The sequence below is a fragment of the Pseudonaja textilis genome, chromosome 1 (assembly GCF_049901715.1).
Source record: "Pseudonaja textilis isolate UNSWEBS1 chromosome 1, rPseTex1.2, whole genome shotgun sequence".
In the NCBI taxonomy this organism is placed as follows: domain Eukaryota; kingdom Metazoa; phylum Chordata; class Lepidosauria; order Squamata; family Elapidae; genus Pseudonaja; species Pseudonaja textilis.
The window spans coordinates 105,190,703-105,211,851 of record NC_141990.1 but is presented as its reverse complement, the minus strand read 5'-3'; the positions used below and the strand labels follow the sequence as shown (position 1 = coordinate 105,211,851).

Here is a 21,149-nt window from a genome sequence, read left to right as displayed (position 1 = left end):
CCAAGCACAATAGCATTGCAGCCCAAGCCTTTGCCCAATTAAAAGGTGGAAATAAGGTTTGTCTCAAATGTCCCTGCATTCATTGTGTGCTATCAAGAATTTGCTCTTTCAGAAAAGACCTGAAATGCCTTTTTTCTTTTTCCCCAAGTCAATAAAAAGCTCAATGCCAAATGTGTGTAGTTATTATTATACATATTACAGTCACCCATACCTTCACATACATGGAGAATATTTACAGGTCTGCATTAAAAGGCCCAGCTCCATAAAAGAAAATTTTCAAATCATGGAAACAATGAATTATGATAGGGAAAAAATGCAAAGATGATAATGTCCCGTTTTGGTTATGTTATTCTGTGATGCCCTGGATTGGAATGGATCCTTAAAAGATCAAGGTAAGACTCCCTTCAGTCAGGTTTGAACTCCACAATGCTGACTGATAACTTCATAAACTTGTCTTGGCTACATTGCAACATGATTTCCCTTGGGTGTATTTAAGTCGACTTTTTAAAAGATTCTCACTACTTTGCTGCTCTGGGTTTTTCTGGTCGTTTTCCATCCAACTACTAGCCATGATGGACTGGTGGACCCTGCTTAATCTTTTTTCAATATTAACCAAGATGGCTGACATATTGTGACACACAAAACTAATAATCTCACCTTTAAACCTGTCTAAAGCATACCTATTGAATTTCTGCAACTGGAATCTGAATTTCCCAAATTACATTCAATAAGGTTAATTAAAATATTACTAACACCACTGACCATGCAAAAAGTAATAAAGCAGAACATCTCCTTCCCTCAAGTCCTAGAAAAGTATTTTTCAACCTTGACTGTTTTAAGATATGTGGACTTCAATTCATAGTGGCTGGAGGATTCCAAAAGTTGAAGCCCACTCGTCTTAAAATGGTTAATACTGAGAAACACTATATTAGAAATAGTAAGCAGGTTAAATATATCCATTTTGCACAATTTTGTTACATGGGAGTTACTCTCTTGGCACGTAGAAAATGTGTAAAATACTACTCTTCTGCCAGGTTTTAAATTGTTAATTAATGTCAAGTCTAGTGCTAGTTGGAATATGTGCGTTCAATTCTTTATATTTTAGTTTTTAAAAATATTCATTGCCTTCTTGCATGCTTTCCAGAATGGACAGGCAGAATATAAATCCAATGAATAAAGCATGCTAACATGTGCCAGATTTCAAAAATCAGTCAATCAATCAGCCAGCCAGTCAATTTCTAGCTGTAAAAACAAGAAGCTCAAAAACCCCTTAAGAAAAAAAAAAGCCTTTGGCATAAAAAGTAGACAGGAATATCCTTGAGGCCCTCAGATATTATAAATCTGCCCTTCCATGGGATCCAAGAAGACACCCAGGAAGTCTCACTTTTAAGATGGGAAGGATATGGTATGACAAGAAAAGAAATATAGGGCAGCGTTTGGAAATCTTCAGCTCCCTCTCCTTCCAGCTACCTGTCTAAGCTCCTCCCCACAGGATTATTCAGCTTGCTTGCACCAAGCAAGAGTAAACATGACACTGGCAAGCTTGGTTATAATGAGGCCTCCACTGATCATCATCAGAGTATCTAGGCATGATGTGGAAGAAGTAGGTCTTTTGTTAATCCTCGTCTAATGTCTACAACTGGAAGCAGTAATTCCATTGCTAAATGACACAGTCATTAACGAGGTGTCATATGACCAAGACTTGCAATTTTGCTGCAGCTTTTCCATTGGCTCTGTTTGGTAGAAGCCAGTTGTGAAGCGTGCAGATAGTGATCACATGACTGCATGATCTGGTGATATTTGTGAATGTAAAGACTGGCTGTTAATGACTTTTCCTTTCAAACAGCCACGAAACAAGGCACTTGTTAAGTGACGTCTTCCTGTAATTAACTTAAAAATACTGGGAAGAGGCTGCTAGGGAAAGGATGATATGTACAGTATAAACCCTCATTCTTCAGTTCGGTCCCAAGGGAATATTTTGCTCCTGAGTGAATAAAGCAAATACCTAATGTTAAGCTTCCTGCACAAAAAGTAAGATGGCTGTCAGCTTTTTAAAATTTCAGACAGAAATTTCTTAGGTAAAGTAGAACACAACATTTCTGCTGCATGCCCATTGCTACGCATCAATGTTTATTTCCCCAATGTAAAAAGACAAGATTACAGGGAGCACAACAGACTCAACGAGTAGACCTTTATAAAAAGTCAAACTCGGATAGTGAAAATAACTCATTCAAGGAAATTGTTGAGAGAATGTGATGGCTGTTTTAAATATCTTTTATTTATGAAAAATGGGCTCTTTTTTGCACTATCAATTCTTCAGTCCAAGCTGCAGTCTCCTCCCACCTTTCTGTTCCGCTTATGCCTTCAAGGAACTAGACAGAGTCCTGCTCCCATCTATCAAATAGAAATGGTGCTAGAATCACCTAGGTAAATCAGTTGCTGCTAGCTTTCCTAACTAAGGCACAGAGACCATGGATTCCGTACCCTGTAAGCTTCTCCAGTGTCATTAATGGAACTGCATCAGTGAAGCAGCTTTACCTTTATTAATCAGCATTAAACCTATTAAGTGTCTATGGAGATTCTCAGTCATCCAGGTCATGGTTGTCCCAGATGTGTTTTTTTCAAGAGGCAACTGGACTTTCTGGCTTTTCATCCAAGAAGCTTCTTCAGCTCTGACTGGATGGTGGGGAATGGAAGTGATGTCGAGCTGGCCATGTCCCCTGGCCACACACACACACACTCCCCCCTGAGGTCAAACACAATCCTGATGCGGCCCTCAATGAAATTGAGTGTGATACCCCTGCTATAGAGCAGGGTCCCCCCAATCCTTGACTCATCAACACCTTGATTGTTTCAGAATGTTCATCTGAACATTTATTATATAGGAAAGTAATTTAATAAATACTACTGTAACCAATAGCGCTACAAATAATAACAGCATCAACCCCTTGGTAGGATGGATTAGCTGGATACATTTAGTAATTTACTGTAATTTTACTAGCAGAGTACATGCATATGGAACTCTCTCTAAATAACCTACAGAAAGGTATCATTAACTGATTAGAAATAAATAATTATTCCATCCTTTGGTTTCATTCTAGTAAATAAAATGAGAACCACACATTCATACATCAAAGTAACTTTGGTTCCCCAATCCATGCATACCTATTAGATAGATATTGCTGAATTACAACTCTTAAGCATCACTCCCATTGCCTTATTTTCTGAGATGCTCAGATTTGTTTAAGACCTGGAGAATCATTGATATTTAGGAAAAAAATCAGGTTTCAAGAACTAAGGTGGATATTTGGTATTTTTCTTACAAAAAATAGTCCCCTTTTCTATCATCTGGGTGATGTAATGGCTCAGCAGTTAAAACACTCAGCTTGTCGACTGGACAGCCAGCAGTCCAAGTTCAACACCTAAGTGTTACATGCTGGGGTGAGCTCCCGTCCTCGCCCCAGCTCCTGCCCATCTAGCTGATTGAAAGCATGCAAATGCAAGTAGATAAATAGGTACCACTTTGGTGGGAAGGTAACAGTGCTCCATGATATCATGCTGGCTACATAACTGCATACAGCACTTTGAACAGCACTGGCTCAATAACTTGAAACAGAGATGATCACCCCCACTATAATTGACAACGACTAGCAGAGTAAAATCCACAGGGACTCCTTTACTTTTAACTTTTTCTATCACCCTGTCCCTCTTGCATTGTTTATCTCATCTATGTAAGGCTGTGATGAATGGATGGATGGATGGATGGATGGGTGGATGGATGGGTGGATGGACGGACGGACAGACAGATCGATGGACAGACTCTTTTCAACCAATGGAATATGTGATACTGGAAATAAATTATATAAAAGTGATACGGACTCTGTCAACAAGACAACTCTCTGAAAACATGGCAGAACAAATTCAAATTTGTTGTGGGAGAAGAAGCCAGCATCAGAAAAATAAAGCTTGAAAATGGGTCAGGCCAAAGAATTACAGGGGAAAAAACAATCCAGAAAATCAAACCGTAACTCATTTCTTCCTATTAATCTAGCCTCAATATATATTCAGAATATAGACTTAATAAATTAGAAAAGAGTATACAATTTTATCTCACTCTATTTATCTGGATGCCATCTTTTTTTTAGGCTGTGCTGATTGTTGTGTTGTGTTGTGGTATGTATGTATATATGTATATCCATCTTTTTTTAACCAAAAGAATCAAGGGGCAAACAGATCCTTCACACCTACCTCCTCCTATTTTTCCCACAACAACAGCCTTATGAGGTAAGTTAGGCTGAGAGACAGTAACTGGCCCAAGGTCTCCCAGCTGACTTTCATGCCTAAAGTGGGCCTAGAGCTCACAGTCTTCTGGTTTCTAATCTGGTGTCTTAACCACAAGATCAAACTGAATTGCTCAGAGTGAGATGGAGCTGAGTGGTGTCTAAGTTCAATTAATCATTTCCTGTAACCTTTTTATTTGTTATTTATCAAAGTACTAATCTCACTTCATAGTCTAGTACTAGAAATTCTTGTAAATAGGGAATATCTTCTAAGCTATCTTGGATATGACATTTCTTTATATAGAATCTCAGTATACTCTGTCCACATTAGTTTAATATTTGTGAATCAGTTACTATTTCTCCATTGGCATCGTTTAGCATACCAGTTCAAAATTGGAACCACCGTCTTGAGTTTACTAATCTCTTGGAAGATTTTTCCTTGTTTTTTCCATGTTCATTTCCACCTCCAATATCTCCTTGTTCCTTCTAATGGATTTTTGAAATTATTTGCTAACTTCTTTCCAATTTTTAAAAATCTTTCTTGGCTTTGGCTTCTCTTCTTTCAGTTTGGTGCAATTTCTACCGTCTGTTACAGCATTCAGTTTGCTATCTTCTCTTTCTTGTTCTTTGGCAGTCTCTTTTCATATTTATCCATAACAATTTCTTTGATTTTATTCCATAGTTCCTTTGGTTACCTTTTAATAAGATTCCAGATCTGAGAGTAGTTCCCAATGTTCTTGAAAATGATGGCTTTGTGTTCAGGATTATATCATGGTTAAAACTGGTTAGACTTGTTCTTCCTCTTTGGAAATTGAATTTGGAACTTGCACATGAACATTTCATGATCTGTTCCACAGTTAGCCCATGCCATCTTTGCTGTTATAGTGGATCTCTTACATCTCCTTCCATCAACATAGGTAGTTAGATTTTTAGAACTTAGAATAACTTTATTGTCACCTTGAATGTACACTAATCAGCATACATTAAAATGAAATTTCATTGCATTCAGCTCTCAAAGGGTCTAAATAAATAAATAAATATGCATATACCCACATATATTAAATGGGACAGAGAAACAACACAGTCTAGTTTGGATGTATACATGTATATGGCAAGAGAATCGAACCTTGCAAATTTGCCAGACAGAAGGCATAGAGAACAAAGCTGTTATAGAGCTGGTAGTCCTGCTAGAAATACTTCAACAGAAACAGACTGTGACATGGGGGTGTAGGGTCTCTAACAATGCTTTGAGCTCTAAGCACATAGCGCTTATAAGCAATATCCTGAATGACAGGAAGTGAGCTTCCTATAATCACTCTACTAGAATGAATTAGGGAGGAGCCAATCTGAGTTTCTTTGTCATAGGTTCATTGTTGCCTAGACTTAAATTATGCTTTTGTTTGTCATTTCTACCTCTGCTTAGCTTCTCCAAGATCAACTCCATGGCTTTCTATAGAAGTTCAACAGCTGCCCTACCTCCAGGCCTGGGAGTAAAGCCAGAAATGATTTTGGAGCACCATGAGGTTGGAATCTCTGGAGGAAAGCTATTCCAAAGGGCAGGTACTGCAACAGAGAAGGCATAGCATAAATCACTTTATATAATCTATCCAAACAGCTTTAATGGTTAATAAGAAAGGAGAGTGTTTTATTCATGAGAGTTTTTTCTCATGCAGTATAAAATTATGTTGTTTTTTTACACTGTCACTAAAGAGACAATCTTCCTCCAATACTTTTCTCTATCTCTCTTGACTGATATAGGATTCTACTTGCTTTAGCTGAGCAGCTCAGATAACCTTAATGCCATAGAGTATATAACCTTGGCATAAACTCCTAGCATTTTTTTGCTCAGCCCTCTCAGGAACACACCTCACTCTCACTACTGTGAAGTACTTGAGAAAGTACTATTGGTAGAGTGATAGAATTTCCTATGGAAGAAACAAATGACATCTGATCTGGGTCACTGTGGGTTTTCTCCCCAGTACTTACCTGTACTAAGTTTTTAAAAAGCATGAAGAGAGAATTTTTGATTTTGATGTTCAGAGAAATAGATTTAACATTTACATCCTAAATAATACTGACTTGGAAATTCAATAATGTTCCCTATCCACAATGTTCAGGAGGGTCAGGCATGCACTTTTGAAATGGCTTATCTATCACCATTGTAGGACAAAATGTATACATCTGCTAATCACAAATGATTTGGACCAGTCTCAACAGGCAACTTTGTTCTTATTAAAGCATCTATGACACAGAGGCTGCAGGAATGGAGGCAGAATTCAGCATCTATCCTACAGACTTTGTGGCATAGATTGTTTAATACAGGGAGTCTTAGTATCTGTTGCAGATAAGTTTTTAGTCTAGTTATCCTGTACTTTAACATAGTTTTCTTCCTCTTCTGTTTTCTGCTTCTTTTCATTTTTGACTATGAATTGATTAACAAAACAAATAAACAGTGTATATGACTAAACTTGCTTTGAATTAATTTGGGGGATTAGTTGACAAGATCAACTAGCAATAGAAAATACTTAAATCTGTAAATATATTTCTGGATTCTTCTTGGGAATCTTATCTTGACTCCATTATTGGCATTTTTACAGTTTAATTATTTAACTAATTAATTTAATTTTTTTAGCATAACTGTTATTCTGATCTCAATAATCAAAACTTTTGATAGAAAAAGTTTTTGGTCAATTAGGTTCTCGATTAAATTAATTACTTACACTAGTAATTAATTAATTAATTAATTAAGTATAGCATAATCAAAAAATGATTCTTCCTCAAGGTCTCCGTAACATTAACCGTCTCATTGGCTCTGTTAAGGATCTTGAAAGACTAGGGCCTATGACTGGAAGGACTGCAGTGAGGAAAGGGAATTGTAAAGAACAGAAATTTTTCACAAATAGATATTATTTTGCCCTGTTGTGGGAAAGTTCTTCCTTTACTGTGACCTGATAAGACCAGTACAGATTTGGTAGGTACCCCTGACTTCCAAAAGAGAATGGAGGAGATGTGAAAGGAGAGATCTAATCCATCTTAAGCAGGCAGAAAATTTGATTTCATACAACAGCTCTATCAAGATATTTTGGTAATATTTCTAAGATTTGATGAATGATAGAAAAGGGAAGAGAGTTCCAAAACAATGTTTGTTTTTGCTTTCCTCTTATATGAAGGCTTATTGACAAATTGTGGATAGCTCCTAAAACATGGGTGTACTGGGTTATCTCATCTCTATATAGAAGAATGTGTGTGATTATCAGAAAACAACAGTTAGAATGGAATATGGAACAACCAAGAAGATCAAAATTGAAAAGGAATAGGCCAAGTATATATATTGTTGCTTTATTTATATAACTTAAGTGCGGTATATAGCATGAGAAATGATGGAGTAGAAGAAAAAGTGAGCTTTTAGGAAATTAAAGAGGCACTTACTGAGTGACAATTCTGATTAAATGTCACTAAGAGGTAGAAGCACCTGAACAAATGCACAAGAATTAAAAACAGGACCATATCCATCAAGAATAGCTAAAGGACAGTAAAGGGTATTGTACAAGCCATATATTATGACTGGAAACTTGTGTGAGGACCTTCCATTTCTCAGAATTGGAGAAAAGGAGAAGGAAGGAGTGGATTTCCCAGGAAATGGTCTGAAGAGGAGAGTCTAAAATTTGTTTTTGGAGAAAGCAGAGCAAAGACAAAGATGATTTTTTTTTTTAAAAAAAGTCTCTTGCCTGTTATTCCTTCTCCTAATGTTCCTCGTGGCCATTAAGATAATGGTGAATCAATGCTTCTGGAGTTGTACTTGCAACATTTGTTTCCAAAATAAATTAATCTTAATAAAGCCAGATTAATATAGTTTGTGCTTGAGCATAACAAAACCATCAGCTACATGATGTCAAGCATATCAGCATTAACTGCGTATCAGTACAGACTCATTATTTGCCCTTCAATCTATTCTATGATGACAAAAGATTTGTAGTCAGTAGGATCATTTACATATTTCATATTTTACACAATAAAATTTGAAATCATTACACTTTGGCTACAAAATAATCATGAGTGAAGTTGAGAGTAAGACAGAAAGATGAAAGTACTTTAAATGTTTGGGCAAGAGACTATTTTCTCAGAAGTATTAAGTAGGAAACAATCCTATTCATTGGTGAGAAAAATGTTAAAACCAATACTTTAAAAAACAAATTGGCAAACCAAACTTTTGAAAGCTTCCACTACTACACACAGATGCGAACTTGTCCAGATAAAAATTATTTAAACGGATGCTTGTTACTTTAAATAGAAACTCCTCAGTGAGCTTTTAAATATGTTTTTTTTAATTTGTGCACACCACATATATCACCACATATATAAAATGAATAATTTTAGCACAAATTTGTAATTTTGCCTTGAAGACTGAGGATACTGTCATCAAGTCTGGTAAGCGGTAAATGATTTAATAGTGGGAAGTTCTAGTTTACTAAAGATATTGTAAGAACATCTACAAAATAATCCATTACTACAACCAACATGTGTTTGTAAATGCTAGATCTTATATTATTTTAAAGCACATATGCATATATACCTGTATAATTACTAAAGTAATAATAAATTATGGGAATACTACTGTAACACAGTAGGACGATTTTGGTAAAGCATTGTTAAGCTCGCTTGTGACTTTTTTGTTGAAAAAATGTTAAAACGTAAACTAAGATAGGTAATTCAGCATCCATTCACTTATCCATTCATTCATTCAACACAGCATTCTCTTACAGACATTCTTAAGATGGCTAAACTTTAAAACCTGGGAGGAGAGGTGAGAGGTCAACATTTATCTGCATCCTTTCAATCTGTGTGGACTTCTCTTCACAAGTTTTTAAACTAAAGGGTTCTTTTAGTCATTTTCTATAACAGAAGATTCCCAAGAGTTTCGAACTGGTGGGTATATTTGTAATATGATAATTGTGGGAGCATCTACACAATAATTCCTGGCAATACCCATTCACTCATTGATTCCAATAGAGAATGTGTAGTCAGTTATACAGCACCAATTTATACCTACTTCTGATTTACTTTGTTCTTTTTCTGAGATGATACTTTCTAACTAAACATGATGCTACTTTCATTCACCGTAGAGGTATTTTTGAAACTCAGGTTGATCTAGAGGCTATCATTTGGCTTTGCAATATGTTGGTTTCCCATTATTTTTATTAAATTTATTTTAAAAATGTGAACTGAGACCAGTGGTAGGAAGAGGAGGGGTCTAAATTATACATCTTTTAAAATGCAAAGCAAGTTATTTTTGATTTGCTAAGGAGTAAATAATAGTATGAGTATTTCTAATTTGCGCATCCTGATTAACTTTTTAAGCAACTTTAATTTTTTTAATTTTGCATTGATTTCTAGAATTATGTCAACAGCCTTCTGGAATAGTGGTTCAAAAATTGAATCTAATACTTCAATACTGTTATTAGAAAAACTATTTCTATTACTTCAATTTCATATGACTGATTTCTTATTCAAAAATAGCAAAAATAGCATAAATTCTAAACACACAATTTAATGAAAATTGTTCACCTTTGTTATTAATATCAACAAACAGTTTATATTTCAATACTGGTAACATAAACTAAGCCTAGTCAATCTTTGCTCTCTTTGTCAGTTAAGAGTAAGTCAACTTCTCAATTTAATCCTTTTATTTAATCAGTTCAAGATGAACAACAGAATGTAACGGAGCAGTTGAGAAAGCATTGCTGTTTAAACTGTGTTATGCTTGATTTGGTTGTTAAAGTGATTCTTCTACAAATTTAGTAAGAACATCACTTCTTCATCCAAGTTTTTAATTAAGATATAGCAACAGAGAATACTTAAATCTATAAAAATATTTTTGGATTCTTCTTGGAAATCGTATCTTGACTCCATTGGCATTTTTTACAAGTTTAATGGTTCAACAATGTTTTTTTTAACATGACTTCTATTCTGATCTCAAGAATCAAAACTTTTGGGAGAATGAGTTCTTGGCCAACTGAGTTCTTCAATTAAATTAATTACACTAACTTCCTAATGGAACAATGATTTCATTATGCTATAGGTGCTTATGAACAGTTTATTTAATCTAAACTCTTTAAAGAAGTTTTTAAAAAATCTGTAAGAATTAGGACTGTAGTTTATTCTCTTTTTTGCTAAAAGTAAAATGTTCATTGTCTTTTAATCAAAGTAATCTTGAAACATGGCAGAAAGATTACCCAAGAAGCTCCTTTGCCGTCTTTTAGATGCTGCTTGGTTAACTTGATTTTTGCTTTATTATTTATATAGGATTGTCAAGCTTACTGTGCAAGTATTTATTCATTGTAACTGCCGGTGTGCTTTCCCGAGATATCGAATGAAAATATTTTGATACTTTCCTCTTGCAATCCAGTTGTACTTCCCCTTCAGTTCCTTCTATCGTTTTTTCATTCCAGAGGAAATCATTAAGGAGAAAAACAGGAACTCCACAAGCCCTCCATCTGAGAGCATCCAGCCTCAGTAATTGTTCAACGATTGAGGAAGCTCCAAAGAATTGAAGGGAAGGACTTTTGTGATGGAAATAAAATGCTTTTGTCACTGGGAAAATCCACTCTCCCATTCTAAATAACCCTTTCTTTGAACCATAGGATTATATAGGGTATTGAGCTGTCAACTACTCTCTACCATACCTGAATAAGTGTGTGTGTATTCCAAAGTTTTGCTATTTGATAATGGAAATAATAAAGAACACTACTCTTGGGTTCCCTTGGACTGAAAAAAAAATGTAGCAAAACTCTTGTGAAACTTTCCAGGAAAGATTTTCTTTTCTCTATGAAGGTTCCATGTAATTTCCCCTTTATGGGAAAACTTCCTCAATAATGATGGGTTCAAGATGTTTTCATTTAAAAAAAAACCCTATTTTTTAAAATTCCACTTTATGGTTTTTAACAGGAGGAAACTCTTGTAATTCAATAAGAATTAGTGTTGAAATTTAATAAAATGTTTTCAAATATTAAATAGCAATAGGTTATGTAAGTATCCTGCACATTTGTTCTTCATTGTCTTCCAAGTTATCCACATTCTCCAGCAGGTCTTCTGTCAGGTACACTTACATTTAAGAGCCATGGTGGTGCAGTGGTTCTGCAAGCTACTTCTGCTGACTGCCGACTGACAGCAGTTCAATCCTGACCAGCTAAAGGTTGGCTCAAGGTTGATAAGGTTGTTAAATTTCTCACTTAACAACACAAATTTTGGGCTCAATTGTGGTTGTATGTTGGGAACTACCTGTACTGCTGGCTAATTCACTGCTTCCTCCAGGAGTTTGATCCTAAGCAGCTCAAGGTTGACTCCACCTTCCAGCCTTCCAAGGTCAGTAAAATGAGGACCCAGATGGGGGCAATATGCTGATTTTGTAAAACTGCTTAGAGGTGGCTATAAAGCACTGTGAAAAGGTATATAAGTCTAAGTGCTATTGCTAATTGAAATATCTCCCATTCTGCTTTCAATATTCTGAAGCATTATCCATAAGATATACCAAATATTTTACCCTTAGAATACTAACAAAAAAGCCTTTTAAAGATTTTTACAGTGTATTGCTGCTTTAACAAACAAAAATGTAAACATGTTATGCTTCTTTAACATTTCAAGATAATCCCTATGGAAGCTATCTTACAAGATGGCTACATCTACAGTATAGGTGAGAAAGTAACTTAAATCATGTTTGATCTGATAAGCAAAGTGACTCAACATTATGGAAAAAATAAACTATATGAGATAAGAATGGGGTCCATCTGGGATTATTTAGTTATATTATAGTTTAGGTTATATGTGGTGTGATCTTCTCATATCTAAGAGATGACTAAGAACAGCAAGAAACTTTTCTTAGTTCCACCAATGTTCTCTTCATCCTGAAATTCTCTTCTCCCACATCTCTTCCCCACCATTTTCAGACATCTCAAGCATCACATATTTTAAGAGTTAGAAACTGTCAGTTCTAAATCTTATTTTCACATTACTAGTAAGGTTTTAAAGTTATTTAAGGGGAGCAAAATTGACTTAACATTGGCTTCCCTACAGATTTAAGCCAATAAATATCTTTTAAAAGTGACATATCAGAGATGCTACTCTTTCTGTCCCTTGCAATATAGTGGGAAAAAATGACCCATATATTTTTCTTGTACATACTCTTCCCTGTTTGACATCATTTCAAGTATTATTCCATCACTAGCAGCCAAAAAAATTAATCAACTTTTAGCTGCAATTCAATGGTAGGCAAAAGGAAGAGAATACTAAACATCTTTCCATGAATAGAGCAAATTTCGCCCTCCTCCAAAGCAACATATTCATAAACAATGTAAATGTTGAATACTTAAAATTCAAGTTCATCTTTTCAATTGATTTGAGCAAAGCAACTGATCGTTTAAATTATGTTCTTTCATATGAAGTGTTTGTAGAGGTTTTCATTGCAAAGGAATAACTATATATAATAACAACAAAAATGCAACTTTGATGAAGTAGCAATTATCCTTTTTTTTCTATTAGAGACTTAGAATGCAGGCAGAATTGTATTCAGAACCTATTCTTCGGGGCCTTTTGAGAAGTTGCTTTCCTTGAGCCCTTCATCAAAACACTTCCTCTCACAAAGTAATGTTTTCTAGTCTTTGAACAAGAAATGAAAGTAGCAACAAATCATTTCGATGTTGTAACTAAGCCTCTACAACCATGATGGAGAACCTATGGCATGTGTGCCGGAAGTGGCACACAGAGTCCTCTCTCCAGGCATGCCAGCCATTGCTGTTGCTCTTCCAGGTTCCAGCACTCCCGCCGACGTGCACCAAGGAGTTGCTCTTCCAGTTTCCGGTGCTCCCCCGTGCATGCAAGCGCTCCCATTTTGGCACTCAGTGCTGAAAAGTTTTGCCAACACTGCTCTGCAACAAGCAACTTAATTTTAGGCCAATCCTTTTTATTTCTAGCATGATAAGGCTAAGGAGATGGTGTCCAAAGTGGAGTGATGCCAAGAGTGAACACTGGTGGCCACGACTGCATTAATTTCAGGCCCCAAACCAAAAATAATGCATGATAATTCTTCCAAGCTCGGTTCTTTTATTATTTTACACCTAGAGATAAAATCTTGCAAGACTGAAGACTCTATCAAGTGCAAAAACAATATAATCTGTGAACTATTAGGGAGGGGCTTTCTTCACTCTCTTTTTCTCCTATCTGGGTTGAGTTGCCTCTTACTCTTCTAGAATGCACACCTACTGGAATCCACCTCAATACATTCCATCACAATTAGGACTTGTAAAAAGAAAAGTTTAGATCACGACTTTCTTTTGGAAACATATCCCACACCACCACCACCACATTCCAGGCCTAAAACCTAAATCCCTGAATTAGAATAACTCGTCCTGCTTTGATGAAAGCCTTTGAGAGCCATGATGGCGCAGTAGTTAGAATACAGTACTATAGGCTAATTCTGCTGACTGGTGGCAGTTTGACAGCTAAATTCTCATCGGCTCAAGTTTGACTCAGACTTCCATCCTTCAGAGATTGCTAAAATGAAGGTCCAGATTTCTGAGGGCAACATGCTGACTCTATAAACCGCTTAAGAGAGGGCTGTAAAGCACTGTGAAGAGATATATGAGTCTAAGTGCTATTGCTATTGTTTGGAATCTAGGGGAAGAAAATAATCAAGCCTGTAGAAAATAAGTAATATGAACTTGATGGAGATATGCAAACACAATTGCCAGGGGACAACGAGTAAAGCATATTTTGGGTGCATAATAGATAGATAATAGAAGAAATTCAGACATTCACCTTTGAAACTCACTGTAGAATAAGAGGAGGGGAAGTATAGCACAATCAATTTGCAAGATATAGTATATATATATTTCTTTACTTTTTCATTTTCTTGCACTTTCCTTTTTTTCTTTTATTCCATGATTTTTTTTTAATATAAATTAAAAAATAAACGAGGCAAAATTTCCAGAATGCAGAGAAATCTGATCCCTTCATACTCCTAGGAGCAGTATCTATAGAGGGCTGTTAAGAATCCATGAAGTAAATGCTCAAACATCTTGTTTCCTTCACGTTTATCTTTCTACTCTTCTCTTTTGAAGCCTAATATTTCAGTATAACATCTGTACATTTATTTTTGCTGTTTTGCATTCTTAATAGCCTCCAAATATTATTATAGAGGTTGTTTTTGTGCCAATTTGCACATTGGAATCTCTCTGAAGGCTTTGGTCTCTGATTCTTAAGGTATTATTGAGTTCAATATTAGTAAAAGGGGAAGGACGGGGTTGTTGTGTTTTTTTGACCTTATCACGCCTGTCTCCTTTTTTTTAGCATACATTGCCTGCACATAAAAATGGGCAGGGTTTTGCCTGCCATTTTGAAGCCAATATTGGTCATTTTGGACATCATTAACCTTGCTCCTCTAAGTCTGGGTGAAAAGGTGGCAGAAACCAATGTTATCTTGAAAACACTAATTTGTGCAACATTTGGTTATTCTGGTTAAGTGCAGTACAACTCTTTAGAAATTTTTAGGCTTCCTTACTGCAGCCCAGAATCAGTGAACAGTATGTCTACAGGCTATAGGTAGTCCTCGACTTACGACCACAACTGAGCCCATAATGTATGTTGTTAAGGGAGACATTTGTTAAGTGAGTTTTGTCCCATTTTACGAACTTTCTTGCTACATCTGTGAAGTGAATCACTGCAATTGATAAGTTAGCAACCCGGTTGTTAAGTGGATCTGGCTTCCCTATTGACTTGGCTTGTCAGGTCACAAAAGGGAATCACATGACCCCGGGACACAGCAATGGTCATATAAATATGAACCGGTTGCCAAGCATCAGGATTTTGTTCACATGATCATGGGGCTGCTGCAAAGGTCATAACTGTGAAAAATGGTCATAAGTCACTTGTCAGCGCTGTTTTAACTTTGGAAGGTCACTAAATGAACTGTTGTACGTCAAGGACTACATGTATTTGAAAGGCTACTTTTCACTTTCCAATGCCTTTCTTCAAAGATCAAGTCCAGTCACTTCAAAATCCTGTGATGACCCAGAGTAGGATACAAAATAAACACAGTCACAAAAACAGGTGAAGCTCCTTTTATTCCTCCACTTTGCTTCAAAGCTCCAAATATCCTTGACTGGAGACAAAAAACTCCCACACAAGCAGTTACAAAAAGGAGGAAATGCCGTTTAAACTAAAAATTCCTATAAATTATAAAGAGTGAAAACAACACAAACCACACTGAAGCAATTAAGGGAACCAGGCAAGATAAGAGGTTGAAGACGTCCACAGATATCGCGACACACACTGGGAAGGATGCCAAACTCAGAGAGGAATGACAGACTCAAGATATTTCCATGCTTTGTTTCCAGCACTGGCCCATACGCATGTCCGTTCTTTTAACCAGTTCTCACAGCTGCAGCCCATGAAGATCAAGGCCCTTTCCTCCCCCTAGACCATGCCATTCACGTCTCTCCTTTATCCTCTCCTCCCTGCATGTCCTAGGATGGAGAGGGGATGGGCCTGGGTCTTCCTCTGACTGCTCAGCTGGTCTCTGCCCTTCCCCAGCATCCTCCACAACCTCTGGAGCCACACTTCCACTCCCTGTCAGCTGTTCCTCCTCTCCCTCAGAATCAGTCTCCAAAAGGGGCATGACAATCCAATCACATTCCCACCTCCGTGTCTTCGCATCTCTTTCGAAGAGGTTTGAGTGGTATCAGTGCAGAGTAGATCAGGCTAATGAAGAGCAAATATACAATCTCAACAGAGTTTAATTCATTTCTGGACAAACATTATGGAACTAATCTAGTTTTTATGAAGCATGGTTAGTCTGGGATGTAAACAAAGGTGTTGTTGCATCCTAAATAAAACTATTTTTTCACTGACATCAGTGATACTTTGCCCTTAAGAATCCTATATTTTGTTGATTGTAAAATTGAAAGGCACAACTTTTAATCAGTATAGTCTTAATATTATTTTACAGTTACATATATCCAAGTGTTTGTTTAAAAATAAAACATGCTCACCATGAGCTACACAGAATCGTTCATTTTAAAATGTTAATATTGGCAAATATGCATAACCCAAATAAGCAATCTTCTTGTTAATAGGTATGTATAAATATAATATGCAATTGTCCTGAATTCATATTTCAAAATATATTTTAAAATGCAAAACAAAAATAGCACATTTAGCATTTGTCAGCAAAACAGAAAGATTTAAACATTTTAAGAATAGATCAACACATACACACTTTATTTTTTTATCTATGGGAACACACAGGGTAATAAGAAGATATAGGGAAGAATCTTGAATTGAACGGGACAGCGTGAGAATATTGCTAGTCATCATTGCCATCATGGAAAAAATATTGCAGCAATCTCTTTATATGTTTTAGTGGTCAGTAATAGTTGTCAAACACAAATAAATACAGTAATGTACCCTTGTACCTAATCCTCCAGAGGGGGGAATCCCTTTTCACCAATTCCTCTTCAATTCACAGAAAAAAATAGCTAAATGAAACTGGACTGATGCTGTCTGGAAGCATCTCTCAAAATAAAATTAAGATCAACGCATCTTTTCAGTTCCTGAATCTTCTGCAGAATGAGAAAAAAAATCTGAAAACATACACTCAGGTAAAACAGATGTTTTTTCTCCTGAATGTTTTCTAAGGTTTTTCAAGAAAAACTATCAGGATCAACTGACAATTTAAAGTTCTGTATAAAACATTTGCCCCTTTTTGTGGTTTTTTTAATCTTTACCCCTAAATGTTTTCAGAGTTTTACTTGTGTTCTTCCAATATAGTAAAGGAGCCAAGTGAACAAAAATTTGGAAAATTATTTGATTAAAACAAAGCATCCAACTTAGGATGGAAAAAGCAATAGTGGAAAAAAGACTGAATTGCTTCACTTTATTTAATTGAAGGGATAAATAACTAAGGCCAGTTGCAAGTATTTTAAATAATCAGAGTTTGCCATGAATCCTGGTTACCCTCTTTATAATAGAGTTTTACCACAAAGATCCTCAATGCACATTATGCCACACTAAAAAATTTTTTTGAAGTCCGTGGAAAAAATGAGAATCAAATGAGAATAGCAGGAAAGGAGCCATGTCTTATTAATAAGGACATACTCTCAAATTTGTTAAACAGATAATTTCAAATTTGCTAAAAAAAAAAATCTAAATAAATCTCCAGACTTCTAGAAGAATGTTCCAAAAAAATACTAGTTTAAAATGGAACTTGGGGGATCTATATGGTTATTATTATGTAAACAATGGGAAACCAACATGTCATTAAGCATGGAGATGGCAGCATCATGGTTGGGGAGCTATATATCACTGAAGAAAGTATAAATTCTGCTTTGTTGCAAAGAATTCTATAATAGTATATCAGATCCTCTAACCATCAGCAGAAGCAAAAGTGAATTATATAGCATTAGAATTACTTCAAACTAACACACTACAAGAGAAAGTCTGCAAGAGAATGAAGAATGAATTCAATGTGTTGGAATGCTCAGCTGAAAATCCAGACGTAAGCCACACATAAACATTTTGACAGGACCCGAACCTAGAAATTTATGCTAAAAGACCCTCAAATCCTGAAGTAAGTTGACATAAAAGAATGAATCAAAATTCTTACAGAGTCCCTTGACAGTGAGATGGGTGGTACATAAGTTTGATAAATAAATAAACAAAATACGAGAGTAACTTGCCAATTACAGTAAGAATTAGTTTGTTGCAAGTAAAGATGGTACATGCAGTTACTCAAACTAAAGCAGTAAAGATTGGATAACTTGGTTTAATTAATAACTGAAACAAGCACTAAACCATATTGCTATTTATTCATTTGGATTCCTTTTCTGTTAGCAGACTCCACCTGAAGCTTGGTAGAATTCATTTTAAAGATGTGTAAAGATTCACAAAACCTGAAAGGGGGCAAGTAAATTAATACTTTGGATCCCCTTTTATTCAGGGAATCCTCCTTATCCAATTTAAAATTTAGTATATTTCTAAAATACTATATTCAGAAGCATCTTTCTTAAGAATGAAAGTACATTCAAAAGAGAACCCTTTGTTCCTTCTTTACCACTGGCTACGAAATAGCATAAGTAGAGAGCAGACACAATGAAAAAAATAGGTATGCTGGTTTAAATTCCAGAGAAATGTAAGGGGTACAACAAAATTTTAAATCATAGTATCATGATAGTTCATATGAAAACAAATATTTCAAAAATAAGATTGACAATGTAATAGTGATTTTACTTGGCTTGTTTCAGGATTTGTTAGGAAAATAGCAGCTTTCTCAGTAAAGTTTTTCTATCATCACTGGCCAAAACTTAACATAAGATAGGAGAGAAAAGAGGTGACAGCAGTGAGGAAGGTTGGCAACACCTAGCAAATGTTAAACTTGCTAGCTTTGATCTGAAACAACCACTGATGCCAAAAAGCCAGATTCTATTTTTCAAATGTTTTTGGCTGACCTCATTGGGCAGGGGGAAATGAAAACTACAAGAATAATGTTTTTGAATTGTAGTGGAATCCCCAAAGATGACTGAAAGGTTTGTTTCTACAAAAGCTGACTTAATAATCTGTATTGAAACAAACAAAAATTTACAATTTCCAGCATGTTTTAAAAATAAAATTATTGAATGCATTATAAGAATTATGCATACTGTTCAGTAGTGAAGTATAAGATTTAGTATTAGCATTACTGATAAAAAGTGAAAACATAACGTCCAGTGTTAACACAAATGAATATCATTGATCAAGCTGGCTTCCCTTTTTTATCCCCCAATCCACAAACAGTTCATGTGAATCTTCCAAACATATGAAGAAATTTGGAGAGCAAGGAAAGAGAAGCCCCTCCTGCTAGAAATGAAACTTGCTCAGAAAATGGACACAGTTACATACAACTCAAATATCTGAGTTATTTTAGACAAAGCTCAAATAATTATCATTATATGAATACTATTAATATTTGACCAACAGAAAGATTAAAAAAAGATGTAAAGTCTTTTATAATTTGGATGCTTCACTGTATGTGTAGAAAACAGCTCTAACCAAATTGCTGTACTAGTAAAGTTAATGATTTAAATTTGTTTTCAGACCCCCTAATCAACTGGGTAATCATTTCCACCACCACCCCAAAATGATTCATTTGATTAAAGTTGGTAATTCTTATCACATTGATGCAGTTCTAAATTCTCAATTCTAAACATATTTGCTAATGTTCCAAAATAATGAGATCCCTTAATGTCACATCTTGCATTGGAATTCAAGCAGTGAGCAAAGAGAGGCAAATGGAAAACACTCCAAATGGCAGCATGCTTATCTCCTCCTTTTTTCATGACTGATAATATGATAGCAGAAAAGAAATTATCGGAGCTCTGCAAATGAAATTGGTGGAGAAATTCTCAGCTCCATTAGAGACTATCAGGGAACTTTAGTGGGCTGTTCCTTCGGTCTAGTGAAACAGTCCCTTAAAAATAAATATATAAATAAAACTTTAAATGGTGATTAAATTCTAAGATAAACAACTCATTATGTTGTCCCAAAGGTGCTTTTTTTCACGAGGCAAAAGTCTAGAGCTTCTCAGTCATCCAGGTCATTTTAGCTATACAATTTGGGATGAACACCCTTTGAATGGTGTAGGGGTGGGAATAGATTTCCAGAGGGGGGAAAAAATGCAGACTACAGTAACCAGGAGCACTACTCAGGTGACTCTGAGGTGACTTGGAGATAAACCTCCAAGTGCTTCAACAACCCTCTAAAAGGAGGCAAATGACCAGCTGTCTGCAAGGAATATAAATTCTTCCATTTCCCACTATCCTGTCAAAGCTGAAGAAGCTTCTTGGATGAGAAGTGAAATGTCTTCAAAATAAAAAACAAGAACGTCCAGTTGCCTCCTGAAAAAGCACCTGTGGGACAACCATGACCTGGATGACTGAGAATCTCTACCAGCTATTATATTGCATTTACTAGAAACACCAAGGCTCTCAGTCTGAATGGATTGATGAAACTATTGAATAAAATAGGTTTCATACTTCAAGACATTCAGGTTCTAAGTTCTTCCAATATTTATATCTTAAAGGTGAATATCAGAACTTAAAATGATTTTATTTTCCACTTCTCAACTGTATTATTTTAATAGTAGTATTATTTAAATGTTCATTTAATGAACATTTAAGTGTATATCTTCTAAGATTTACAAGATGGTTTCAACAGCAATCATTTGACAAGTATTGTGTCAGGAATAAATGTTTGGCCATTATTTAAATCTTTCATATTTCACCTTCATATTAATAATTAGCCTTTCCCCTATGCCTCACAAAAATATATATTTTTTCTCTTTGAAAAAAATCATTACAAATTCCCAGGAAGCAGAATCATCAGATCATTCCTATATAGCAACATATGAATTGAGTCACTGAGTGAAACTCTTTTTGATGAGCACATTAGGGAAGCTGGCATTCAGTTCTAGGACAATTCGGTGATCAATTTGTGAACAGAAGGACACATCAAGTAAGGACAATTCTTTACAAGACTCCAACAATTTCCTTAAAGAGGCCGGGCTTACCATTCTTGTCCCTGGAAAAGAAGAGAGCAAAAAGTTAAAGGAAAAAGAAGGAAAATCTACAGAAACAAAAATCACTGGGCTCTTTAAGAAAGGCGACAGTGTTCCTAATTAATATCAAACAGTAGGAACTTTTTTTTTCCTACTGCAACCCATAGTCAAAATTATTTTTGTTTTATATTCTGCATTTCTTATAAGTCATTTGGAACACTGGTATAAATAGAAAGCTGGAAAATAAATTAAATAATATTGAGCCAACATGGAATAGAGATGAAAGAATC

General features: G+C 35.5%; 1 protein-coding gene across 4 annotated transcripts in view; it reads right to left on the bottom strand.

Annotated features, from left to right (window-relative positions):
* Positions 1-15,375: 15,375 nt before the first annotated feature.
* Positions 15,376-21,149, bottom strand: part of FBXL4 (F-box and leucine rich repeat protein 4) — a 62,003-nt gene continuing 56,229 nt past the window's right edge. For all 4 annotated transcript variants that reach the window (XM_026726685.2, XM_087913842.1, XM_087913838.1 and 1 more), the window contains one exon: positions 15,376-20,882. In XM_026726685.2, the coding sequence (XP_026582470.1) occupies positions 20,719-20,882 (164 nt within the window). In that variant the 3' untranslated portion in view covers positions 15,376-20,718. The remainder of the gene's footprint in view (positions 20,883-21,149) is intronic.